At 40.0% G+C, this 23,401-nt stretch overlaps 2 protein-coding genes across 3 annotated transcripts; both read right to left on the bottom strand.

The window, feature by feature from the left end:
• Positions 1-252: 252 nt before the first annotated feature.
• LOC146961844 (scavenger receptor cysteine-rich type 1 protein M130-like) lies at positions 253-10,553 on the bottom strand. 2 transcript variants are annotated; one of them, XM_085771338.1, is made up of 17 exons: positions 10,461-10,553; positions 9,529-9,606; positions 9,174-9,200; positions 8,735-9,046; positions 7,401-7,694; positions 6,956-7,270; positions 6,022-6,312; positions 4,939-5,253; positions 4,440-4,739; positions 3,933-4,241; positions 3,114-3,425; positions 2,707-3,015; positions 2,327-2,620; positions 1,881-2,216; positions 1,675-1,782; positions 1,176-1,260; positions 253-1,008 (listed from the first exon to the last, which is right to left on the bottom strand). In XM_085771338.1, exons 2-17 carry the CDS (start codon positions 9,578-9,580, stop codon positions 855-857), a joined length of 3,813 nt encoding a protein of 1,270 aa, XP_085627464.1. In that variant the 5' UTR covers positions 9,581-9,606; positions 10,461-10,553; the 3' UTR covers positions 253-854. The 2 variants fall into 2 exon arrangements, with proteins under 2 accessions (XP_085627464.1, XP_085627463.1); XM_085771337.1 differs by lacking the exon at positions 10,461-10,553 and adding an exon at positions 9,762-9,891.
• A 2,553-nt stretch (positions 10,554-13,106) lies between these two features.
• sh3bgrl2 (SH3 domain binding glutamate-rich protein like 2) lies at positions 13,107-22,417 on the bottom strand. The gene is made up of 4 exons (XM_085770917.1): positions 22,139-22,417; positions 18,423-18,608; positions 16,348-16,428; positions 13,107-15,225 (listed from the first exon to the last, which is right to left on the bottom strand). Exons 1-4 carry the CDS (start codon positions 22,181-22,183, stop codon positions 15,211-15,213), a joined length of 327 nt encoding a protein of 108 aa, XP_085627043.1. The 5' UTR covers positions 22,184-22,417; the 3' UTR covers positions 13,107-15,210.
• Between the last annotated feature and the right edge of the window lie 984 nt (positions 22,418-23,401).

Genomic DNA, 23,401 nt, shown 5'->3' with positions numbered 1-23,401 from the left:
TTCAAGACTCATTAATGTGTAATGATAATACTTTGATTTGCAATATGTTAATACCCCCAATATAAACACAAAACTATTAAAATCATCTACAATCTGACCAATTTCAATATTCAAATAAGGTAATTTTGATCAAGATATTTTGCTAATACTATGATCTACACTTAAAAATTGGTGCACATAGCCACACCAGTGTACATTGCATTGCATTCATTTAAGCATGTTTCCTAATCAAGACAATCAGGAGCAAAGTGCTGTAAGAAATACAAATTTATTGATCAGCACTCAAATACATCAAAAACAAAGCAGATCATCATGCAGTACAAAGACAATGTAAAAAGCAAGGCAAAGGCGATATTCATGTTCATCACGTTCCAACAGGCCTGTGAACTTTAGCTTTGTGATCAGCGGAATCTCCAATAAAAAAAATAATTATTATGCTAATTATTAAGTGCTACAGGGCAACATAGCATCATCTATGCTATCTAAATTTACATTTTCAATTTCTGCAAAGTAAATTTCCTCAATCTTTATGATGAAATATAAAGTTGGCAGATTTCTGAATTATTTGTCCACCTAAAAAGAGTTGTTGTCATTCCTGTGGTCAACCTTAAAGAGCAATTATAACACCAGATGACGTCATGCTGACTTCATTGTCTAACATTGTAGAGGCGCGCCCCAGGGTGTATCACTAAACCATCCCATCAGTGGTGGGTGTGGTCGCAGACAAGAACTGAAACATTTTTAACCAGAGAGAGCAGAGAAACGCTGCTATTTTTAGCCCGGTGTTCAGGTGTTCTTTAATTTTAGTTCAACCACGTGACTTCTTTGCTGTTTTTCCTCAGGTCATTTTGTTATCACGAAACAACGAGTGGTTCGAGCTCATAACACACTCTCCCAGCCAGGTCCTCGGCGTCTCTCTCAACAGAGTTATCAAGATCAGCATCAGAACTCTTGTCCTCTGGGGCAACACTGTGTCCAACATACTCATTCATATGGGAATTGCGATCCCTGATAAAGAAGACAGCAATTACAAAATTACAACAACAGCAAAAAAGACACATTCTATGTCTTTGATGTTGTCTAAAGTAGATTAAATCTAAAGTAGATTAAACATATATATAAAAATCTAAAAATATATATCATTTGACATATTTTTTTATCTTTTTTATGCCTACCTTCCATCCAGTGCTCCATTGCTTTTGTCTTCCCTATCTTGTTTTATTGCTCCTCCAAACCTGTTACTAAACTGAATTGTGGTACCTGAAAAGCAAAATAACATCACCATGACTTAATTCTCCTCGACAGTATAGAGATTTAGCAAATACAGATGTGATTAATTTTTTTGGCCACTTGAGGGCAGCATAAGAATCTGTGAACACAATACTGACATACCATCACCTTTCAAAATTGTTAGTTGGCCGCACAATATATTGAACTGTGTCTGAACCAAAACAGTGAGGATGTGTGTGGTAGAACCAAAACAACGTGTGGAGAGACACTAACAAACAATGGTTTGTCTCTACAATCTGCACTTTTCACTTTGTACAGTCATCTTCTTTATCAAAATATCAACTGGTGCAGCTTTAAACGATACAAATGAACTGTGTGACATCAAAATAAAGGGGGCATGGCAGTAATGTTGTCCAATACAGAAAGTGTCTGTCTTCCACTTACCAGCACCGCGCCACCTCCTTCTCCAGACCAGGTAGACTATAACCACCACGATAAGCAACACCACGAGACCACCCACAACTCCTCCAGCGACTGAAGATGATGAGGCTGCTGTAGAGATTCAAAGATCATTTAGAGTTAGAGAAGGAGAAATGTAGCTATAATCACTATGGAAACAGAAATAGGAAGGGAAATTCTTCCTTCCTTACCTTCGATAATAACTTGGAGTGGCTTTGATGATTCAGAATTGAAGGACAATGTGGAGATGTTCACATTAAAGATACAGGTATAATCTCCTTGTTGTTTGGAATCGACGACAGAGAATTCAAAGTATGCCAGGTAGAATATAGAGTGGCCAAATGCTGTCTTCATTTGAGTGGCATTCGTCTTTGTATTTTTCAGATAGAAGACACCGCCAGTATATCTGGAGTGAGTGGAGCAAGTGATGGAGAGACTGCTGCCTTGGTTGACGGATATTTTGTCAGGGCTGTAGATCACCATTGCATGAGGAGAGGTCAACGAGATGCTCGGTTTCTCCAGTTTCACTGAAGAGGAGAGACACATTTTCACAAACTTGTGTAGGCTACATCATAGAACATATTGAGTCAATTTTTCACTAATCGTGTTCAACTGCACAAAGTAGGAGATTACTGACCTGAGACAGAAAGCTCTGCAACTTCTCCTTGAGGGTAATAGATGATTTGACTGGACAATTTCTTGTGATATTCACAGAAATACGAACCCCTCTGGTTGAAGTCCACCGCAGGGAAGGCAAAGGTCGCAGCTTCGTGTTCACTGAATTTTTCCATTTTAAATGACCCTTGGGTCTTTTTCAGGACAAATGTTCCACCTGAGTGTTCTGTCACAATAGTGCAGGTGATTTCAACTCTGTCACCCCAGTTTACTTCCGGAGAAGGACTCAAAGAGATTTGGGGTTTCTGTAGAGCACCTGAAATGGATAATATAGTAATCGATTCATTGTGTCATCATATCAGCCAACAGCAGCTTCATTTGTGGATTCATAATGAGCCTCACCTAAACAGATAACACCTGCATCTTCACCGTGCCCGCAGTTGTTTTCTCCAAACCCGGGATGCGAACAGTGTGAGAGAGCAGTCTCTTGGCCTGAACACTCCACATTATCCAGCCATATTGGACCACTGCCTCGACCAAAGTGGGCACTTGTTGGAGCAGAAACTGCATGACCGCAACCAAGTTGCCTGCACACCACATCAGCATTGGCCATTTCCCATTCATCATCACACACAGTCCCCCACTGGCCTTTATAGTAAAGCTCCACTCTACCAGAGCATTTATCTGCGCCATTGGCCAAACGAAGCTGTGCTGTAAATGAAAACACAAACAATGTGAGTAAAAACACAAAGGACAGCCCTTTAACTGGCTTTGTGAATTTTGACCCTAAATTTTAAAGGGCCATATACCTGCACAGACAACACTAGCATCACGGTCATGCCCACATGTGGATGCTGTGAAGCCACTGTTTGCGCATTGCTGGATGTTGGTCACGTTGTCAAAACATAAGTGGGTAGCCTCCACCACCGGTCCACTGCCCTGGCCGAAAGCAGCAGCACCTGAGGCACTCACGGCACGTCCGCACTCCAGCAGCCCACACACGGACTCAGCTTTACCCAAGGTCCAGTCAGCGTCACACACCGTGTTCCACACTTCACCATGACGGACCTCGACTCTGCCAGAGCACTCCTTGTCATTAACCAAGCGGACCTCCAAACCTCCTGTGAAGTCAAGAAAATAAAAATGGTTATAAGTTGGTCAAAGGTAAGTATTTGTTATTATTATCATTATTATTTATTAAGCAGGGATCATTTCATTATCTATTTATTTATTTCATTTCATTTCATTTTGTTGGCTAGGACCATTTTTCTAAATTGTGTTGCTAATTACCGCCACAAGAGGGTGAAATACACTATTACCCCATGTCTAAATGTGACTAAAGCTGTTCAAGTTGTTTGTTTTTTTCTATCCGTGACACCCCATGAGAGGGGTAGAGAGAATGAAAATGATGCTGAAAAAAAAAAATTCCTTTCAGGACCAGAAAACAAAAAAATATGGATACAAAACAAACACCAGGAATTGTGATGTTCAGGAAAAATTTCATCTGAAAAGTAGAGCTGTCAGAGGAGGTACTGACTGTCGCGCAGCACTGAAAAAAACATTGTGTGTTGAGTTTTGAAATGGCATTATTGATCTTTGAAGAGTGATAGGCAAATGTTTTCTCTTACCTGTGCAGACAACACCAGCTACTGAGCTGATGTTGCAAGTTTTGTCTCTAAATGGCCTCTGTGGGCACTGAGGGAGTGTAGACTCCAAACCATTGCACTCAATTTGATCGATCCAGGTCTGTCCAGTGCCGTGCCCGTAATCGGCCATGGTGGTGATCTTGTGAGCTCTGCCACAGTTCAGCTGTCTGCACACCACCGTGGCATCATTTATATCCCAGGATTCGCCACAAATATTCCCCCAGCCGCCTTTGTCGTAAAACTCCACTCTTCCAATACAGCGATTGGACCCACCGGCCAGTTTCACATTGCCTGGAAGTGATAGTTGATATATTGATGTTCATACAATCCAACTGCAGATTTATCTCCAGCTGAGTTTGAAATGCATTTTGTTGTATTAATAATTAATAATATTAAAATTGGTGCAACATATGTGAGGCCAAGCATTAAAATGAATCTAGTAAGGATGCTTTTGAAGAATTCAAACTTCAGTTCAACTTCAAGTCTTACCTGAACATTGAACACCTGCATCCTCAACACGATTGTGACCGGTCGCGGTAAATTCTCTCATTGAGCACTGCGTGAGAGAGGTCTCTCTACCATTGCAAGTGGCCTGAAAACCTCTCGGGTCTTCACTTTGACCAAATGACCCTTTGACATTGACAGGATCTCCACAGTTCATCTCTCTGCACACCACTGTGGCTTCATTCATTCCCCAGTTAAGATTAATTGCTGGCAACCAGTGGTTACCATGGTAGACCTCCACCCTGCCTGAGCACTGGTCAGACCCATTGATCACTCTAATGGTAGCTGGAAGGCAAAGCAGACAGAATCAGCAAGTAGTCGGTTGCAGTTGGGACACAACAGAAAAAAATGTCATTCAAAAGGTGATATTCTGATTAAAATATTGGAAATAGCTGTGATAAAGTATTCTGGACAATAATTATAATAAGTATATGCCTAAATGATACCAAGATTAAGTAAAATATATATGATAACGGAGATATACCTGAACACACCACTCCAGCATCTTCACCATGGCCACAGTTATTCTCTCCAAAGGAGGGATGTTGGCAGTGCACGAGGGACGACTCATTCCCCACACAGTTGACGTCGTCCAGCCAGATGTCTCCTGTGCCCTGACCGAAGAATGCATTCGATTTGGCTGTCTGAGCTGATCCACAGTCCATGGCCTTGCACACAACCTGAGCGTCCCTGTAGTCCCAGTCATCATCACACACCGTTCCCCACTGGCCGTTATGGAGAATCTCCACTCTGCCGTTGCATCTGTTGGTGCCATTGGCGAGCCTTAGTGGTGGATTACCTGAGGACAGATCCACTCGTGTTGAAATTTTTTAAAACCTTAAACTGGAAAATATTTTAGTGTATAGTAAATGTCAGGTCTAGTCTAGAGGGTGCATGAACATAAGGAACATCAAGTGTAAAGATAGTTGAAACCTAATAATACATAATTAACAAATTATTATGCAGCCAGCTAAGTAGCATCACTGCCACTAACTCTAAGCTGAACAATAGACAGTCCAAATAAAATAAGAAGAGAAGGTTTACACTTCTTTTTGTATAATGCCTTGAGGTAACTTCATTGTGAATTGGCATGGCATAAATAAAAATAACTTGACTAAAGTAAAACCATATATTTACATATTTGCATACATTTACATGTCCTGAACTTAAAGGCCTCTCTCCTGTATCAAAAGAATGACAGTTTAAAAGCGGTGATTTTCTACAATATTTCTTGCAATCCACAAACAATGACAAGTATTAACTGTGCTTTCAAGTCCTGATATTTGATTCTCATTTGCCATAGACTTTCGGTGTTCGGAGTTCATTAACATGGACATGGTTTATTTTAGGTCCATCCCACATGCATTGTTCAACAGTGTATTGTCATTTGCTATCCTTAAACAGACCCAAATATTATATATAGAGTATAAGCAATATTTGTTGCTGTTTACCTGCTATAATCTACAGCGCCCAGTAGTTTAAACAATTAAAAAACATATTAGTAATCAAGTTCACCAAATTGAATGCACTTAAACCAGTCTTATCTATCTTATCTTTTGTGTCTTACCCGTGCATGAAACAGAAACACCAGAACACGTCCCACTGTAGTCTTGAAGTGAACACTGGGTAATAGAGCTGACATTGCCAGAGCAACTACTTGTAAACCCTCTCAGTCCGCTGTCCCCAAAGTTGAAATTTTCTTGGTATTTTTTCGGTGTTCCACAGCTGAGCTCCCTGCACACCACCACAGCTTCCTTATGGCCCCAGTTGTTGTTACAGATTTTCCCCCATCGGTTGTCGTGGTAGACCTCCACTCTGCCAGAACATTGGTCAGTCCCATTGCTCAGTCGGAGTGTCGCTGCAAAAGTAAGCAGTTAAAAGGAGGTACTGTAATCAAAATGTTATACAAAACAACAAGATTTCAGAAATAATATGTTTCCCATTCCCATTGCTTTTTAGGACAGTAGGGTTTCCTCTCCTCTCCTCTCCTCTTCTCTCCTCATGCACACTTTTGAACTGTCCTTATCTGTTGTACTTTGTAGTTTGGCCCTATAGTGTCTCGTGCTTTCTGTGTTTCCACAGATCTCCCCAAAGCTCAATCCCTCTGCACCAAGCACCACCTACATCACCTATAATGTTGTGTAAAGCCCCTTGAGACAAACTGTAAAAATGGGCCATACAAATAAACTTGCCTTACCCTTGCCTTGCCCTTGCCTTGGGATTGTACCGCTAAATCTGTCTACAACTAAACTGCCACCATGAACTGACAGACCACAAAGGACAATTATGAAAATCTTCAAGTGGAACAAAAAAGGAACAAGTTTAGAAATGAAACTCCTGCTTTCCAGTAACAGAACAAGGCCAATAACAGCCACACATGGGGAAAAGAATGCTCATTGCACATTGTACATGTTTTTTGTACTCAAAATTGGTGCACTGCCATCTAACATTCAATTTTAATCAAGTACTATGAGCAGCAAACAAATCAGAGCATGTGTTACCTGAGCATTCAATACCAGCATCTTCAGAGTGGTCACAGTCATGTTCTCCAAAACCCCTGTGAGGGCATTCAGCAAGCGACTTCTCAAGACCAGTACACTCAATGTCATCCATCCAAACCTGTTCGTGGCCTTTGCCGTAGTAGGCCTTGTACTTGACTGAGAGGGCATTCCCACAGTTCAACTCCCGGCATGCAACAGTCGCTTCCTGTATCCCCCATCTGTCATCACAAACTGTTCCCCACTGCCCCTCATGGAAGACTTCCACTCGACCGGAGCACCGATTGGTCCCATTGACCACTCGAATTGGTTTACTGTCTGTTTAGGTAAAAAGACAAAAACAAGGACATGTTTACTGAAGCTACTCAAACAAACGGGTGGTGGTCTAAGCATGTGCCTTCTCAACAAAAAAAAGAATCAACAACATGTCAACAAATGGATCACTTACTTGAACAGAAAACAGTTGCATCAATGCAGGTTTCCTTGAAATCTTGGTGTGTGCAGTTTGAAATAGAGGTCTCATTTCCAACACAGGTGGTTTTGACTCCAGTCAGGCTTTGAGACTGTCCAAAGTGTGGTGCTACCGCCTGAATGACAGGAGTGCCACAGCCAACTTCGTTGCACACCACGGTGGCCTCCTCCCTGCCCCAGTCACTGCTGCAAACCCGTTTCCAGTGGCCATCAAGATAGACTTCCACTCTGCCATTACATCTGTTGCTTCCATTGATCACCCTCAAATTCTCTGCAAACAGAGTGGGTACAATTTGTAAATAAAATAAACATGAGTTGTTGTTTTTTCAACTGCAACAGCTTGATTGAATAATAAAACCATGAAAATGATTTTACATCAAAGTATTTTATATCTGAAAATATATAAATTCTTAACAAGAAGAGCTGGAATAGAACGGTTAGACGATTCGTTTTGGGAAGGCTTTTTGGGAAATCCATTTATTCTGGCGCACAATTGAAAAGACTGATGTCACTCTGATACTGCATTTGCCCACCAGCAGCTGGCATTAATACTGGAAACAGACTGATAGCCATGTTCTGTCCCATGAACAATATCTATCTACCAGCAACACTAAATCAAAAATACAAAAATGAATGTACTTTCTGTTTAATCTGTAGAAAAACACCTGCTGAGTAGCTGCTGAGCAGTGGAAACTGAAGACAGTTAAACTACATGTAGGTTTGCATAATGGCTGGGAACAGTTTACCTAATTCTGAGAAAAGGCTCCACATCATTTATATAATCTGTCAAAGTGCTAAAATACCATGTGTGTTCACAATCTTTTATAATTCTTCAAAGGTGTCATGAGGCAAAAGCATGGATGCATGCATGATGACTCTTGATCAAACAGACAGGGCTAAAAGGTCATGATCTGGGAGCCAAAATATTTTTGTTTATCTACTATGTCTACTTTATGACCTTTGCACTCTAAACTTGCACCAGTAGGTCAGGACCTGTTGGGCTTCTGCTGCAACATCATTGCCATCGGGGGCAATCATCTTAAAGTAGACAACTAATTGAGAACTGGCAATGTGATTCTCTATGTTTCTCCAAAATAAATGCTGCGTTTGCTGCTTTTCACCACAGCTGTACTTCCCGATTCTAACCAGTTCCACATTTCATGGTGAATTCCTTGATAAATAAAAATTGTTTCAGTTGTGCAACATTTATTTTAAGTGATATTTCTGTTTCACTTTCCACGTTTCAAGTAAAAGTTGGTCAGGTCAGGTGAAGCAAACATTACAGAGTTGAGTGAATGGACTGAGTCTTACCTGAACAGACAACCCCAGCATCTTCACCATGGCCACAGTTGTTTTCTCCAAATGGTCTGCGTCGGCAGTTGAGGATGGAAGACTCTTGACCAGAGCACTGCACATCATCCAGCCAAATCTCGTCCTTTCCCTGTCCGAAGAAGGCACCTTTTTTGGCCTCGAGGACTATCCCACAGTTTAACTCCCGACACACCACGTCAGCACTGGCAATGTTCCAGTGATCATCGCACACGGTTCCCCAGCTATCTCTGTGGTAGACCTCCACTCTACCAGAGCAACGTGAAGGCCCAACCAGCCTGATTTTATCACATTCTGGAAATAGAAAAAAAAAACATGCACAATATTGTAGACTGTCTCACCATCAACTAAAAAAAAATAGACTAATTTCTTTATTATATCAAGTTGTCCAAATAAAAACATGTCAATAAAACTCACTGACCTGTAAGCAGCGGTAGACTCAGTAGACCTACAGCAGAAATACATTGTAAGACATTCAAATTAAACCTGAAGGGCCGACAGTCATGATACATAGGCTACATTAAGATTGTGAAGTAACTAGTGAGTCTTACAATCAAATTCAAATTTATCAGGATAAATCAATCATCAATCAATCATTCCACTCAAGATGATTCCAGAACATGTAACTCTTCCAACATACTGAAAATATCAAATTTCTATCGGTGAAATCTAAAATCTTGATGAATTTTTTATTTTATTTTTTTCATACTAATGTATAGATCAAACTACCACAGCCAACACACAAAAGAGGTCAAATTAGTAAAAGCAAAACTCACCTACTGACAAATAAAGAACAAAATGTAGTCTCTCGGCTGACTTGAAGATCATACTGTTTCCTCAGAGTAGGTAAAATGCTGTCAGGGCACAGTAAAAATGGGGGGAAAAAAGAGAAGTATAATTGTAACCCATTGCTAACAAATCTGCTGTTTCCTCATCTGGCTTTATCTGAGCAAAAACTATTTTTTAAAAAAAAGATATTTGAAAACCATCAAGTTTCGGGAAAACTTACCTTTAAAATCCAACAACTTTCAATGGCTATTTAATAAAACTCACAATGCAGAATAAGTCATATTTGGACGTCCAAATGATAGAGGTCCCATGTACAGCTCCAGTAGCTAATTTAGTAAAAGTGACTGCCTGGACTTGGACTGCCAACTGGATGCATGTTGACATTTTGATCAATCATTAAAGAGAGGATCAGAAGATTTCATTTTGTTTTACAAAATGTCCACATTTCTGTTTGGAAAAGTCATCCTATCCATCTGGGAAATACCCGAATCTAACCTAATACATGACACAGAGAGTGATTTGTGGATCATTTGCAAGAAAAATAAAAGGAAAATGTGGATCAAAAGAGAGTTGTTGTGGGCAGATGCCACGAGGTTAACTTGACCATTGACTCCTATAATGTTGAACCCCACTACTTGTATCCAGTCTTTTGACATTATAGGAATAGCTTTCCAGAGTCCATTTCACATTCAGAAAAAATATAAATATGTTTCAAAACAAATTTGAATTGAACTTTTATGCAGTAATATCTTTGACATTTCCTATTCACAGTGTGATCTTTTGGCTTCAGAGGATCTGGAATAAACTGCAAAATAATCCAATTTATTGACAACATTCTAAATTTCTGCTCATTATGAATATGGTTAAATGGTTTGTTTCCCCCAAATCACTGAAATATAGAAATGGTTATTTTTCTTACCGCACAAAATATGTTGATGCAAGTTCTCCCCAAAATAATTATAGTCTGAGACAGAAAATCTCAATCATTCCAGGTCTGTTCTGTGAGACACACACACACTTGACTTGGCAGAGTTCTTCTCCCATACCTTCGTACCTTTATGGGAGTGTGAATTATGATGTTGTTGATGATGATGATGATGATGATGATGATGGGAAAGGAGGCTCCTCACCCCCCCTTTCGCAACTGAGCAACGGAATGTCTTTCCGTTCTATTCATTCATTTCCCCTTCAGAATCTCAAAATGTTCCTGTCAAATGAACCACACAAGGAATTAGAAACTGTGACTCAGATGACTTTTGTCACTGAAACCAACGAATGCAATGTATGCAACATCATAGACCACTAGAAGTGGACTGAATCTGGTTTTATCCATCGGTCATCATCAGAAAACTTTTTTTCTTGAGATATTGTCTTTTTGGTTTTTTGTTTATTCAAAATATGCAGTATACTTTTGTTTTCAGCAGAGCCATATCTGGCACGATGTTGTACAACTTATTTGTCCATTCAGCATTTTGAATTGCCTGATCTTACCATCTGTGAATTTCCTTCGTTTGCGTCCGGTTACAGTTGCATGCATTCATCTCACAAAATAATGCATGTGCTGATTTTACAAAAATGACCACATCCTTAACTTCCTCTTAGGGCTTATTTCAGCATGTGAACGAAAATTGATGATATCATTTTTTTTTTCAATTTTTCCACTTTAATACTCACTAATTCATGTGTAAATATGTGCATTCAACTTAAATACATGTTTAAGTTTTCTCAAACACAATAAAGTCCTATAGCAGTATTTTTATTTCTATTTTTATTCCAATCGAGTTTTGAAGGAGCTGAAAAAGAAATCTCTTAGACATGTGGAACTTCATGTGGAGCCATGGTGATCAACTGGACTTTACTATTGGCTAAATAGAGTTTTTGAGGCAGTAGTTTTGACTTATAAGTCAGTCAGTCATTATCACTAATGTGTCTGATAGCATTAACTCTGGCTCTGTTCAGTATCTTCGTCATGTTTTTGCTGTATGTTTTGCACAGCTGCAGGGCTTTAATTCAGTTTGACAGAGATCTACTAGTAGGATGACAGACCTATTGAGGTCTGGAGAGGACAGCACATATTGATGTCTGGGTAAATCATTACAGGTACACATCACTGATGGGAAAGGAACTCATCGGGGGCAAGGGGGCACAATGAGCGGCCCAACAAACAAGTGTCGCACAAGTTGAAAGGCAAGGGTAAACAGGATTAGATCAAACTTTCCCCTCGCCACAGTGGAAGCAATAACTTTGTAAACTGTAATTGTGGTGGTCAAACAGCTGGATCAGGAATGGCATGTTCTTACTAAAAATAACACATTACGTGAATGAGAAACATTGAATGCTCTTGTCTTGTACCACACGGACACATTTTAACATGAAACATGACTTCAGCTTCCCACATAGGGAAGTTGTAGAAAAGGGTGAAAAAAAAACACAATTTTAGCCTCTTCTGCCTCTGCTTAAAGAATTTCACAAATCTGCCATAGTCTCCTGCTCCAGCCTATTAACTTCTTGCTCAAAGTTGGTTCCTGTCTTTGTTGCCTACTCATAGTAATCCATTACACTTAGTTTTAGTTAGTTTAGTGGCACTTCTGCTAAACTTTATACATCTGCTTTGTTCGACGGCCTTCATGTTGCCTATTGTAGCTACTGTAGGATCTGGCTCTGTATGAGTACTCTTTTATTTAGTTTTTACAGCCATCCCACCTTAATCTAGTTTGTTCAGCCATGTTTTGACTTCATGCTGCCATATAAGTAGTGCAGAGTTTGTGTTTCTGTTACAATTGGATAGGTTCTGGGATATTATATACTCTGTTTTTATACTTGAATGACGTGATGTATGTTTTGAGATATCATGTATTCTATTTTACAGTAGTACTTGAACGCACATAACCTGATGTGTGTGAACATGAAGCCAGATAGTGTGACTCTAGCCTGATAAACAAGGACATAATGTGACTGCTGAGATCTCTTAGTCTGTCAGTTAGGTTTGTTGCATTAGATACACGCCTGAACAACAACACACGCACACGTTGCTTATCACATTCTGAGAACATGCGTGGACAGTGGCCTGTCTACATCATGGGTAACTGGCCAATTATATCCTGTCGCGTGAGATCCAACCCTGTACAGGGCAGGCCCAGCCCAAGAAGATAAATATGAACCATTTCCTGAAATCAGGACTCGCTCCTGATGAAGATCTCGTGAGAGCTCTGTCAGACTCACTCCTGACCGAGATCCTACGAGAGCTCTGTCACTCCGAGTCCAGCGCTGATGTACTTGTGTGTGACCTGAGTAAATTCCACTACTTTTGTACGAAAGACTTCTCTGGTATGTTCTTGGGCTTCCAATACAAAGAATCCGGATTAACAGGTTCCATCATTTAGACATCTGATTTTTCTCCATGGCAAAGAACACAATACATTTCCTAAGGACATTATAGTGCAATTTCATCCATTTATCAAAGGTTTTTACTGTTTGAGGTGTTTACAGTGACTGCTCTAAAAAAAGCAAGGAAAAGTTTTTGAACAAATTATATGCATAAAAAAAAATACTGAGGCAAATAAACTTTAACTTAAGATATTGCAATCTGCTTTGTTGTGCAAAATAAGCCGTGCAGAAATGTCACTGAGTACAATTCTCTTGAGTCTGTTCCATATAGAAAAAAAATGACCCAGTTAACCACAACACAGTCACAGGCAGAGATGTGTAACATTAAGTACATTTAGTCAGGTTGGGGTCCAACAGCTTGTAAGTATTAATTCACAAAAATTCAAAACAGACATTACATTACTTTACAATAAATGATACAAGTCAGCGAAATAGTAATGTTGTCAGTGTCAACGGGGACAATGTGATGCCCTGTGTGTATCCTCTCACCAGATGGCACGACACTCAGGGAAAATGGCTGGTCAGGGTGTATGTGTTTGTGTGTGCTATTCATGTGTAAACATAAAGGAATCAGTTAACCACCCAACCATGGTGATTTAATAGGAGACACATAGAGAGAAATACAGATTTGAGGCCTGGACTACGGGTTGGCCCATACGTTTGTCAATCTGTGCTCATTTCATAATGTCTACAGCACACAGAGGGCCGTTTGCTCGTATTGCAGCAACTATACTAAGACATTTAGAAAGACACATATCGAGAGAGAAGTGGAGGCACAACAGGGGAAGCTGAGGTTGGGAACTTTGCCACATGATTATCTCAAAGCAGTCATTTCTCAGATACATATTTCCACCATCCTCTTGGAGTAATCTGCAAAGTGTGTTCCTGTAGGCCACATGACCCCAATTTGAACCACGCTCAGTGATATAGCCGTCTCGATTGGAGAATAAAGCTGGTGATCATCTACATTTCTCATGTTGTCAAGACATCCCGCAGAGACCAGACAACTAGCGCCCACTGCCTGCGGTAAGTCTGATACATCCTATTAAAACACATCAGTGAGCCACACCGTTGCACTGGGTGACATGCCCCTTCATTATAAACAACCCTGGGCACTGTACATTTATTTTGATTGTCAATGTGTTCTGTTGCTATAAACACTCCTCACTAAAGCTCCAGAGCACTGAATGTGTAGCCTTTTAATCTATATCTGAGCAAATATGCCATTTACCCCATGTGAGTAATGTTTGCTAAAAACCTACATTGACCAGTTTCTTAGGAAAACACTGGGGCACTTTTTAAATGGAACTGTATGATTGAAACCTGTTTTTGAAGATGTGAAGCTTCAGTTTGAACAAACTGACTTAGGAGAGAAGTCAGAACAGGAGAGATAACGGATTGTTGTTTTGGTCTTTCTGTGTGATTTGCAGATGATAATACAAATACATATTAATGCTAACCTTATGGTCAAACTGGCAGTGGAATGATACAAAAGTAAAGTGTGTTATCAGTTATGTATGTTGCAAACTAAACATGAATGGATGGCAATGATTTCATTTACACTAAGAATTTCTTTTCAGAATTATTATCAGTTGGTCTCTTCTGATTTGTGTCAGTGTCACTTCTGGGAAAGCATCTTCACTCCCACATATGCACACACAAACCTGTGCACACACACACACACACACACATCCAACCAGACGGTTTAGGCCTTGGGTTGCTTCAGGTTGCATTAAGTGCTGACTACAAGCTCCTTTTCACTTAACACAGCCTTCATTAACAGCTGCTGATTGAGACAGGTACACACTCACACACTAAGGCATGCACACACAGCACAAGTGTGTGTCAGGTGGCTTGTGCTACACCTCATCATTTCATTGTAAACTGACCTACAGTACAGAAACTGGTCCACTAATGCAAAAACCTGCTACACTGTTTTCTAGTTTGCACAGAATTTATGCTACTGCATTTTGAAAACAAGCGTCCGTTGTCACAGTGTGTTAAACATGAAAAGGAAACACAAATGCATCCATCACAATGTTAACCCCCCCCCCCCCCATCTTCTATTATTAGACCTCTGCAGAGTCAGATGCTTCTTGGTGGAATGTTGTTTAGAGTGTTTTTAAAGTCAGGAGAGGTCGTAGAGGGCGAAATCCACATGGGCTGAGGTTTGGCAAAATGCTGGCATCATAGCCAGAGGATGGTGGTGAAGGACCTGATGCAACAAGAGGAGTGTCCTCATCTTTTAAGGTTCCCTGGACGTCGTGCACAACCAGTTTGATCTACGACTCGGAATCCTTGAAAGATTGGGGAGAAAATAACACAGTTAGTCTAATCATCTATCCATTTTCTGTTTAGGTGCTTAGAAGACTTTACTGTCATTGTACAATTGTTCAACGAAATTCTGTTTGGCACTTCTCAGGCAATCAATCAGATAGATGATCAATAAAAGACAAATAAGACAATCAATAAAAGACAAATAAGACAAATATAAAAACACCAGCATGTAAAAAACAAGAACAGTAAAGTGAGTGTAAAAATAGCAGCCGTATAAAAATAATCAAGGCAGGTTTTCTGTATCTGCAATTAAGAGAATTTAACTTTGCGTGTCCTCTCACTTATTCTTACATTTTCCAGAATAAAAGTTATAACAACATGACCCTGCTAAACATCAAACTCAGAAACATTTCCAGTCTAAATGTATCTGCATTATCCTGCTGGTTTATACACAATCAAATCACTTCTAACTGAGTTATCCAATGAACCTCTACAAGAGGCAGAGCAGAAGGATGTGACTGGGGGAAAATCAAATAAAAGCTCCTTTGTGACGAATGGAAACGAGCCCCTTTGGTTTTGGCAATTGCATCAACAAATGGCCATTGTGTTTTGTATTCTACCAAAAGCACCACTGTAGTTAAAGTTGTTGTTGTTTTCTAAAACATCTAAGAGTTCAAATCAACTGAGATGGAGACAAGGCTGCTGAATCTAGATAAACTGACTTCTCCTTTTTTATGTAAAAAACAAAAAACTGCTAATCATGAAATACCAGTAAGCCACAAGTCAGATGTTTCAGAAGCAGCTTGCAGAAACTAGAGCTGCTGATCCAGCACTGGAGATGGTGAGGTGTTTGAGCATGACTTTTAACACAGAGTTTCTGTGTATGTACAGTGGGGAAAATAATTATGTAACTGCTGATCTTGCAAGTATGCTTCCCCACAAAGAAATGGACGGTCTATAGTTTTTATGTTAAGTTTATTTTAACAGAGAGAGACAGAATATAAACAAAAAATAATAAGAAATAATATCATCAATATCATATAAGGGTTTTAAATTAATGTACATTTGATCAAGTGAAATAAGGGTAAAAATCTGCAGGGGATCAAATACTTATTTCTTTATTTCACTGTATGTTCACTCACTTTCACTGAGGGTTGGGAACTGAGGCCAAGGAATGTAAACACAGTGTTGTTCTCCTTTGACTCGAAGAAGTCGTCGTAGTCCTGAGGGGGAAAGGATAAAAAAAAAGAGGATGTTGGATGTTACATAATATCCAGGCTTTAAGTTTGAAAGATTGTTGTAAACATCCCTGCCAAAGAGTCCTTCCACTGATGCTTTTAATATAATTCAGTGACCGTGACATTGCAGAGTAATGTTGGATTACATTGGCCAGTGAGAGTGACGACAGGCAGAGCAGATAATCTGCCCCATCCATGAAACTGGATTACCACAGGATTACAGAGTAGTGTGCAATCAGTGGAGGACATAAACTGGCAAGCTTCGCATTTGGAAGGAACCTGTGGAGAGAAACTTAAGAAAACTAAGTGAACTAGCTCCAGAGGACAGGCAGAAAATGTTGTCCACTGACAGATCAGCATGGTGCCGTCTTATACAAAAACCAGCAAAGAATTCTATGAATTTGCAAAAAGACATTTTAGACTTCTGATATTAAAGCAAAAACAATCAGAACATTTGAGAATATAACTGGGTCAAAAAAGTTAACTGTGTCCAATGTAAACTTTTGATAATCATCCTTTCATCTCCTTTTATTCAAATTTCTATACTTCTTGAGAACCACTTAGCAAAAAATCACCTGCAAGTTTCCCAAGAACACAGCAGCCTCTGTTATTCTTAATGGAAGAAGTGTGAAACCTCCTAGTGCCAGCCGCAAAACTGAGAAATCAGGTTAAAAAGGCCTTGGTAACAGAGGTGACCAAAGACCTGACAGTAATGCCTGTGTAGTTTCTCAGTCATCCTGGTCATGGGTGTCATTAAGTGCTAAAGTTGAGGCCAACTGGAGTTTGTTTCAGTTTTTGGAGACATGTCACTGATCATCTGAAAGGCTTCTTCGGTTCAGGACTAAATAAAAAATAAAAAGTGAAAAAGAAACTGCTGAAGCTAGGTTCAGAACCGTGAAGAGGCCTTTCGTATAAGAAGTGAAATGTCTTCAAAAACTAAAAAGAAGTTCAGTTGCTTTCAACTCTAGCAGTTAATGAAGAACCTAATCGTCAGTCTGGCTGAGCTCCAGAGATATGTGTGGAGATAAGAGAGACTCTGAGAAGGCCTTTACTGCAGCACCGATCTGGGCTTTGTGGCAGGATGTTCAAAAGGCTTTCTTTACTGAAATACACATGAAAGTTTCTTAGACAAAATATTAACTTAAAGTAACTTATAGGACTCTCAGTGAGAAACAAGATTCTTTGAACTAACAAAACTATGTGTTATGCCTTGAGGAAACCAGGCACCATTCACCACTTTTCCATTAACATCCCAAACATGATGATGATTGCAGTGTCTTGCTGCTTTCACAGTGTCAGGAAGTGGGAGACTGGTCAGGGCTGAGGACACGGAGCAAAGTACAGATCTATCCTTAAATGCAAACCTGGTTAGGAGGGTCCAGTACCTTAGGCTGGGCCAAAAGTTACCCTTCCACTAGGACAATAACCCTAAACTCACAGACAAGAGAATGCAGGAATAGCTTGGGGACAATTCAACAAATGTCCTTGAGTGGTTTATCGAGAGTCCTGACCTGAACCGGCATAACCTAATAAATAGCTGTTTATGGACAGTCCCCATCCATCCTGACAGATCTTCAGAGACTCTGCAAAGAGATGACAGAATACCTCCAAATCCAGATGTGCACAGCCTGTTGTATTATATCTAAAAAGACATGGCATACAAAGATATGGCCGTAACAAAGATATTTTAACTAAGTAGTGAATGATATTTGTCTTTGGCCCTTTTTTAAAAAAAAAAATTGCTTCATCATTGTGGGGTAATGAGAGACTTAATTTTGAACAATTTTACAATTGTTAAAACATTTTAAAGGCTGTAACATAAAATGACAGAAAGGGTAAAGTATTTTCTGAATTCACTGGGTGTACTAAGCATTTTGGGGGCAGAACAATGTAAGCTCCTTCAAAGATTCTTTTAAAGATCAGCAACACCGTCTCGTCTCCAATGGTGCAGAAACATTTAAACGTGATATTGCTCGTACCCCACAGTAGTGATCCTCATTGAAGATCTGTGGAGGCAGTGGGTTGCCTTTCTCAGGCAGCTTGTCCCGTGGTATGTTGCGGTACATCCATAGCCTCTGCTCCTCCAGCATGGTGATGTCTATTTCCTGGAAACTGATTCGATTGGACTCCAGGAAACCCACTACAGCCTGTTGATGCTTTTTGACCTGGAGTGGGTGAAAAGAAATAGAAAAAGGAGAAGAAGAAGGTGGAGAATGGGTTTTTTTGGTAACGGACAGTGAAGAAGTGTAGAGAATGAGGGATATGGGGGAGAGAAAGATGTTCATTTAAAATAATCCATAAAGTGAGAAATCCAAAGGATACAGCAAAAGCAAAATAAATTTAGCAAACGTATATTTACATAAAGGGCAGGAGGACAATATGTGTGTGTCTGTCCTGTCCTCTGTCTCTATACTGCTCTTGTCCAAGTGGTTGGGGGTTTAATACACTTCTGTAATGTCAACCAACCAGTAAGCTGACACCAATCGAACCAGAGGCAGAGCACACGTACACACGCCTGCTCCATGTGTTTTGACTACTCAGCAACTCTGTAGGTAATAGGAACATTAAGGAGGATTATTGATTAGAGATTGGGTTTGAAATGAGAACGCTGATGTGCTTTCCCTTCACTATGTCTCAAACTTACATCAACACAGTTGACTAAGAGCACAGGCTGTGGTGATCACTGACTATTTTTAAATGCATCTGTGTTTATTGTCCTATTCTGAAAAGCGCATTGCATTGCAAATGCATTTACAATGAGAAGCAGCCCCATCCCAGTATCCCATATGTAGCCAACTTTCCCAGCTGTGGTCTATGGGATGGATGCAACTGCTCCTTGCTCTGTCCTATGTCTTCTGGGACACCATGTCATTGTGTCATGTTTGTGTGCAAGTGAAACTGGATGACAGTGTTTATGAATTATGTGAAAAGCAAAAAAAAAAAAAAAAGGATAATTTTAGAACTCCCACGCTACATCGTAAACACACATTAGACACAGAAACAAAGGTCAAAGGTCTTGGGACTTGTAGAGTGTCCATATCCCTCTCCTGTCAGTCCTTTGTGCACAAGTAGCTTGGGTACAAGGGAAAGGATTATTTCATTTCACCAAGTTTCATCAGTTTTGTTCTGGGCCATTTATAAAATCCAATTGTTCAAGGTATTTACTCAAATATTCATGGTTTCTACTTGCAGCTATTCATTAATTCTATTTCCATCTTAACTTCCACTGTAAAATGTAAAGCAGTCCCACGGTGACTCAGATGCAGGAACATTCATTAGCATCACAAAAACACGGTTACACATGATATAATCAGTCTTCCCTGTGTACTTATGTGTGTCCATTATTTTAAGGCTGCTAAGCACTACAATGGAGCTATTGTTTTACATTACAGACAGTGAAGTATTGTTCTGGACGGTCAGCTATGGACACACACATACACACAGAGATATAGGAGTTTTATCTTCAATCACAGGAATACTAACTGTCTTTAAAGAGAAACACTTCACTGTTTGTTGCGGTCATAAGAGAACCACTGTTAGTTCTAGGCTGAGACAATACTGTATATCACACTGCTGGAGAACAACACAGTATAAATGACTGGGTCTTCCTCTGAGCTGGAAACCAGGCAGCGTGGCTCTAAATAATGAAGCAGGTGCCCCCTGCGAGTGAGGCAGTGTGTCAGGGGATAGATGGGTCCAGATTTGTGTGTGAATGCACGATTAAAGACATACACACACTCAGATTACAGTATATATGAGTATGCATGCATTGTTTAGGAGCACTTTCTGATGAGCAGGGATTAGCTCGGGGTTAAGAGAGAGATAATCCTTTAGGCACAGGCAGGAAGAGACAGAGGGGAGAGGGAGCTGGACCTGTGGCCAAAACAAATCATCAAAAATTATTTCACTCTGAAAAACTGTTTGGAAATGTTTTACCTATATCTGTTTATGTAATCATATATGGCTGCGAACACTTTTAAAATGATTCAAACCAATATTCATAATAATCACGATGAAAATATGAACTATAAAATGTAAGATTCGATGGGAACAAATTTGACACACATCTATTTTGGAGTGGGGGTTAACCTAATTTGCACTTCATTCATTCAGAGCTGATGATTTCCGCCCCACTAATCTGCTGCTGTAAAGCAGTGAACTGCTCATTTCATGGAGACGCAGAAGTCTGTTGATTCTCACTTTTCCCTCGACTCCTGCAGTTGTTGCACCTGTGTGCTTCCTCAGATCCCAGCTCCAGGCTTCACCTTCTCTAACACCGTCTTCCTCCATCTCCGTCTCACACTAGTAGGCTTCAACACAGACACACACACACATATCCACTTTGCTTTAAATCAGCTGAGGGATCCAGGCTCGCCTCTCCTCTTTATTCAATCACTTGTAACTCAAAAGCATTCGGAGTGAATTACATTCACATGAGCTCAACACTCACATAACTGACCTAAATGGTGGAACTATTCAAGCGTGTGTGAAGGCCCTGCATTGTGTGTGTGTGTGTGTTTGAGACAGAGAGTGTGTCTCTGTGTTTTCAATGTATGTGTCAACGGGTTAAAAATAACTGCTTTGTAAACGTGCAAAGATTGTGCTGCCGTCTTCCATGAAGAAGGAGCATGATAACATAAATATATTACTCATTTGTACCATTACCTCAGTCTTCAAGCATCCAAGCAAGAGTGTTGTTTGATGATTTTCTGCTCAATCTCAGTATCAGCTGGACGCTCCCTATGGCATGTGCCTGCTCTTTGCTTTGAGGCACTAAAGGACTGGAACTGCAACTGATATTTTCATTGCAAATAAACATCCTGCTTTAATTTTCATAAATAATCCATTAATTGTTCTTGTGATTTCTTACTCGAAATAGTAACAAATAGAAATCACAATGTTCTGGGGATTGAAATGTCATTGTTTGCTTGACCAGAAACTGGTGATAGTTGCTACTGTCATTTCAGCTGTGCCAAAGACCCACAGTATAGGCTTTATGTCCCATTCAATCAAGTATAATGACATAAATCAGTCTTATCTATTGAGATTAAGCTGGGCTGCAGGATGCTGGTGCTCAGCTGTAGCTGTAGGAACCCCTCCTTAGAAATAACCCAGGGGCAGAACAAGTTGAAAGGAACATCTTTAAAAAGGTTCAGTCGGTGATGTGGTTCCAGGAAGCCAGGGAGTCCACTGTGTATAGAAATAAAGCCAGCTTCTTTTTTTTTTTTTTAAAGGACAGCTTCCAGGGTTCTTGAGGTTTACACTTTTACCTACTCCTGATGATGGTATCAATTGAAAACTCAACACATTTGACACAATGACAACCACATGTCGCTCTCTTTTTTGATAGGAACAATCTTGCTCTTATTTCTGCTACTCTAATATCTGTTCAACAATCCAGTCATTTTAAAGTGACATAGCTAGTTCTTCTTGTACACATCCTTGAGGGATGCAAATTAACTACTTCTGGCTTATTTGCAACCCAAACAAGTTTTGCAACAATCTACCATTTGTCCAGCTTCTCCACCTTTAAAGCCCAGTTGAGGGCTGCAAAGCACATTGTACAGGAATATTAAATTCAGTCCTGTTTGTTAAGAGCAAATTCAACAGGCCAAAGCAAAACGATCTATTTCATACTCTGCACGCACCTGTCAACAAGCTTGGTAACACAGGGTGATTTGCAACAAACACTCACCGCCACTGAGCCACTTGAAGAGGCGATGTAAACCTTGATGACCATATTAATCCCAGAATAAATGTCAGACAGACAGTCGGCAACAAAATGTTTGGTGGCAGCGAGGGAGTCCCGTTTCTTCCTGATCACGACTGAAGACTTTGAGCTGGAAGAGACTGCGCTTCAGATGAGAGATGAGACGCGTCTCCAGCACTTACACTGAGCCATGGTAATACAGAGCAGTGTGCGCTCCTACCGACTGTGGCGCTCGCTCGGCCGCTCTTCTCCTCCTCCTCCCCCTCCTCCTCCTCCTCCTCACTGCACAGATGCTACACATCACACTAAAGAGCGCACTTCCGGACCCTTATCCTTTCACAATAAAAACAATAAGGATAAACAACATGGTTTTTGTTCAAGTGGGCATTTAATTGTGAACCACCGGAAACTGATAAGGATCCAAGTGAAGATACACTTATTTATTTATCTTAGTTACTTTTGCATCTAGAAAACAAAAACAGTAGTGACATTATGGATTAATGATGGCTATCTCAGCTCGTTTCTAAGAAGGATAGCTATATATGGTAGCCTAATATGTAGGATAAAATAGGGAAATGTTCCTGCTAGTTATGGAGGGAAAGGTTGTTTATCACTAGCATCATATCTCAGCTTTCACTCAAAATGTCTGACTTTAGGTCTTTATTAGAGTGTTTTGGATATTTTCATTTAAATTCATCTATTTTTAAATAAACTATTGCAATCACATTGCACAGTGACATTGATAATAATCTGCCCATGAATGCAGTGACTGTTAGGCATTATTTTTGATACAGAGCTGGATCTGGATGGAGATTAAAAATGTCTAACATTTTCTATTATTATAAAAATGAGGTCAGCATGGGTTAGGCTGTTTGTTTCCATGTGCCTTTGTCTTCCAACAAATGAACTATTGCTGACCGAGACATCTGGGAAATTAATTATAATCAGAAAACATATTTTTGAATTTTGTTGCATAAATAAGATATCCTTGTGCTAGATATTAACATAAATCCCTTAGCCCTGTTTAGATTAGGCTGTTTCTGTGTCTGTAGCTTTAAATGTATAGGCTACATTACCTTTAAAGCAATGGAAGTGGACATGGACGTGACCTCAGAGCGAATGACCTGTGCTGCTGGCTTACCCTGCTTGCTGAATTTCATAAGCTGTTTCAGTCTATAAAAAGGGTTCTGTGTTGGCTTGTGCAGTCAACAATAGAACAACTAGACTACTGGAGCTGGTGTTTGTGAG

The sequence above is a fragment of the Trachurus japonicus genome, chromosome 24, assembly GCF_045865225.1.
Source record: "Trachurus japonicus isolate A0001 chromosome 24, Traja_1.0".
In the NCBI taxonomy this organism is placed as follows: Eukaryota; Metazoa; Chordata; class Actinopteri; order Carangiformes; family Carangidae; genus Trachurus; species Trachurus japonicus.
This window is presented reverse-complemented; position numbering and strand designations above follow the sequence as displayed.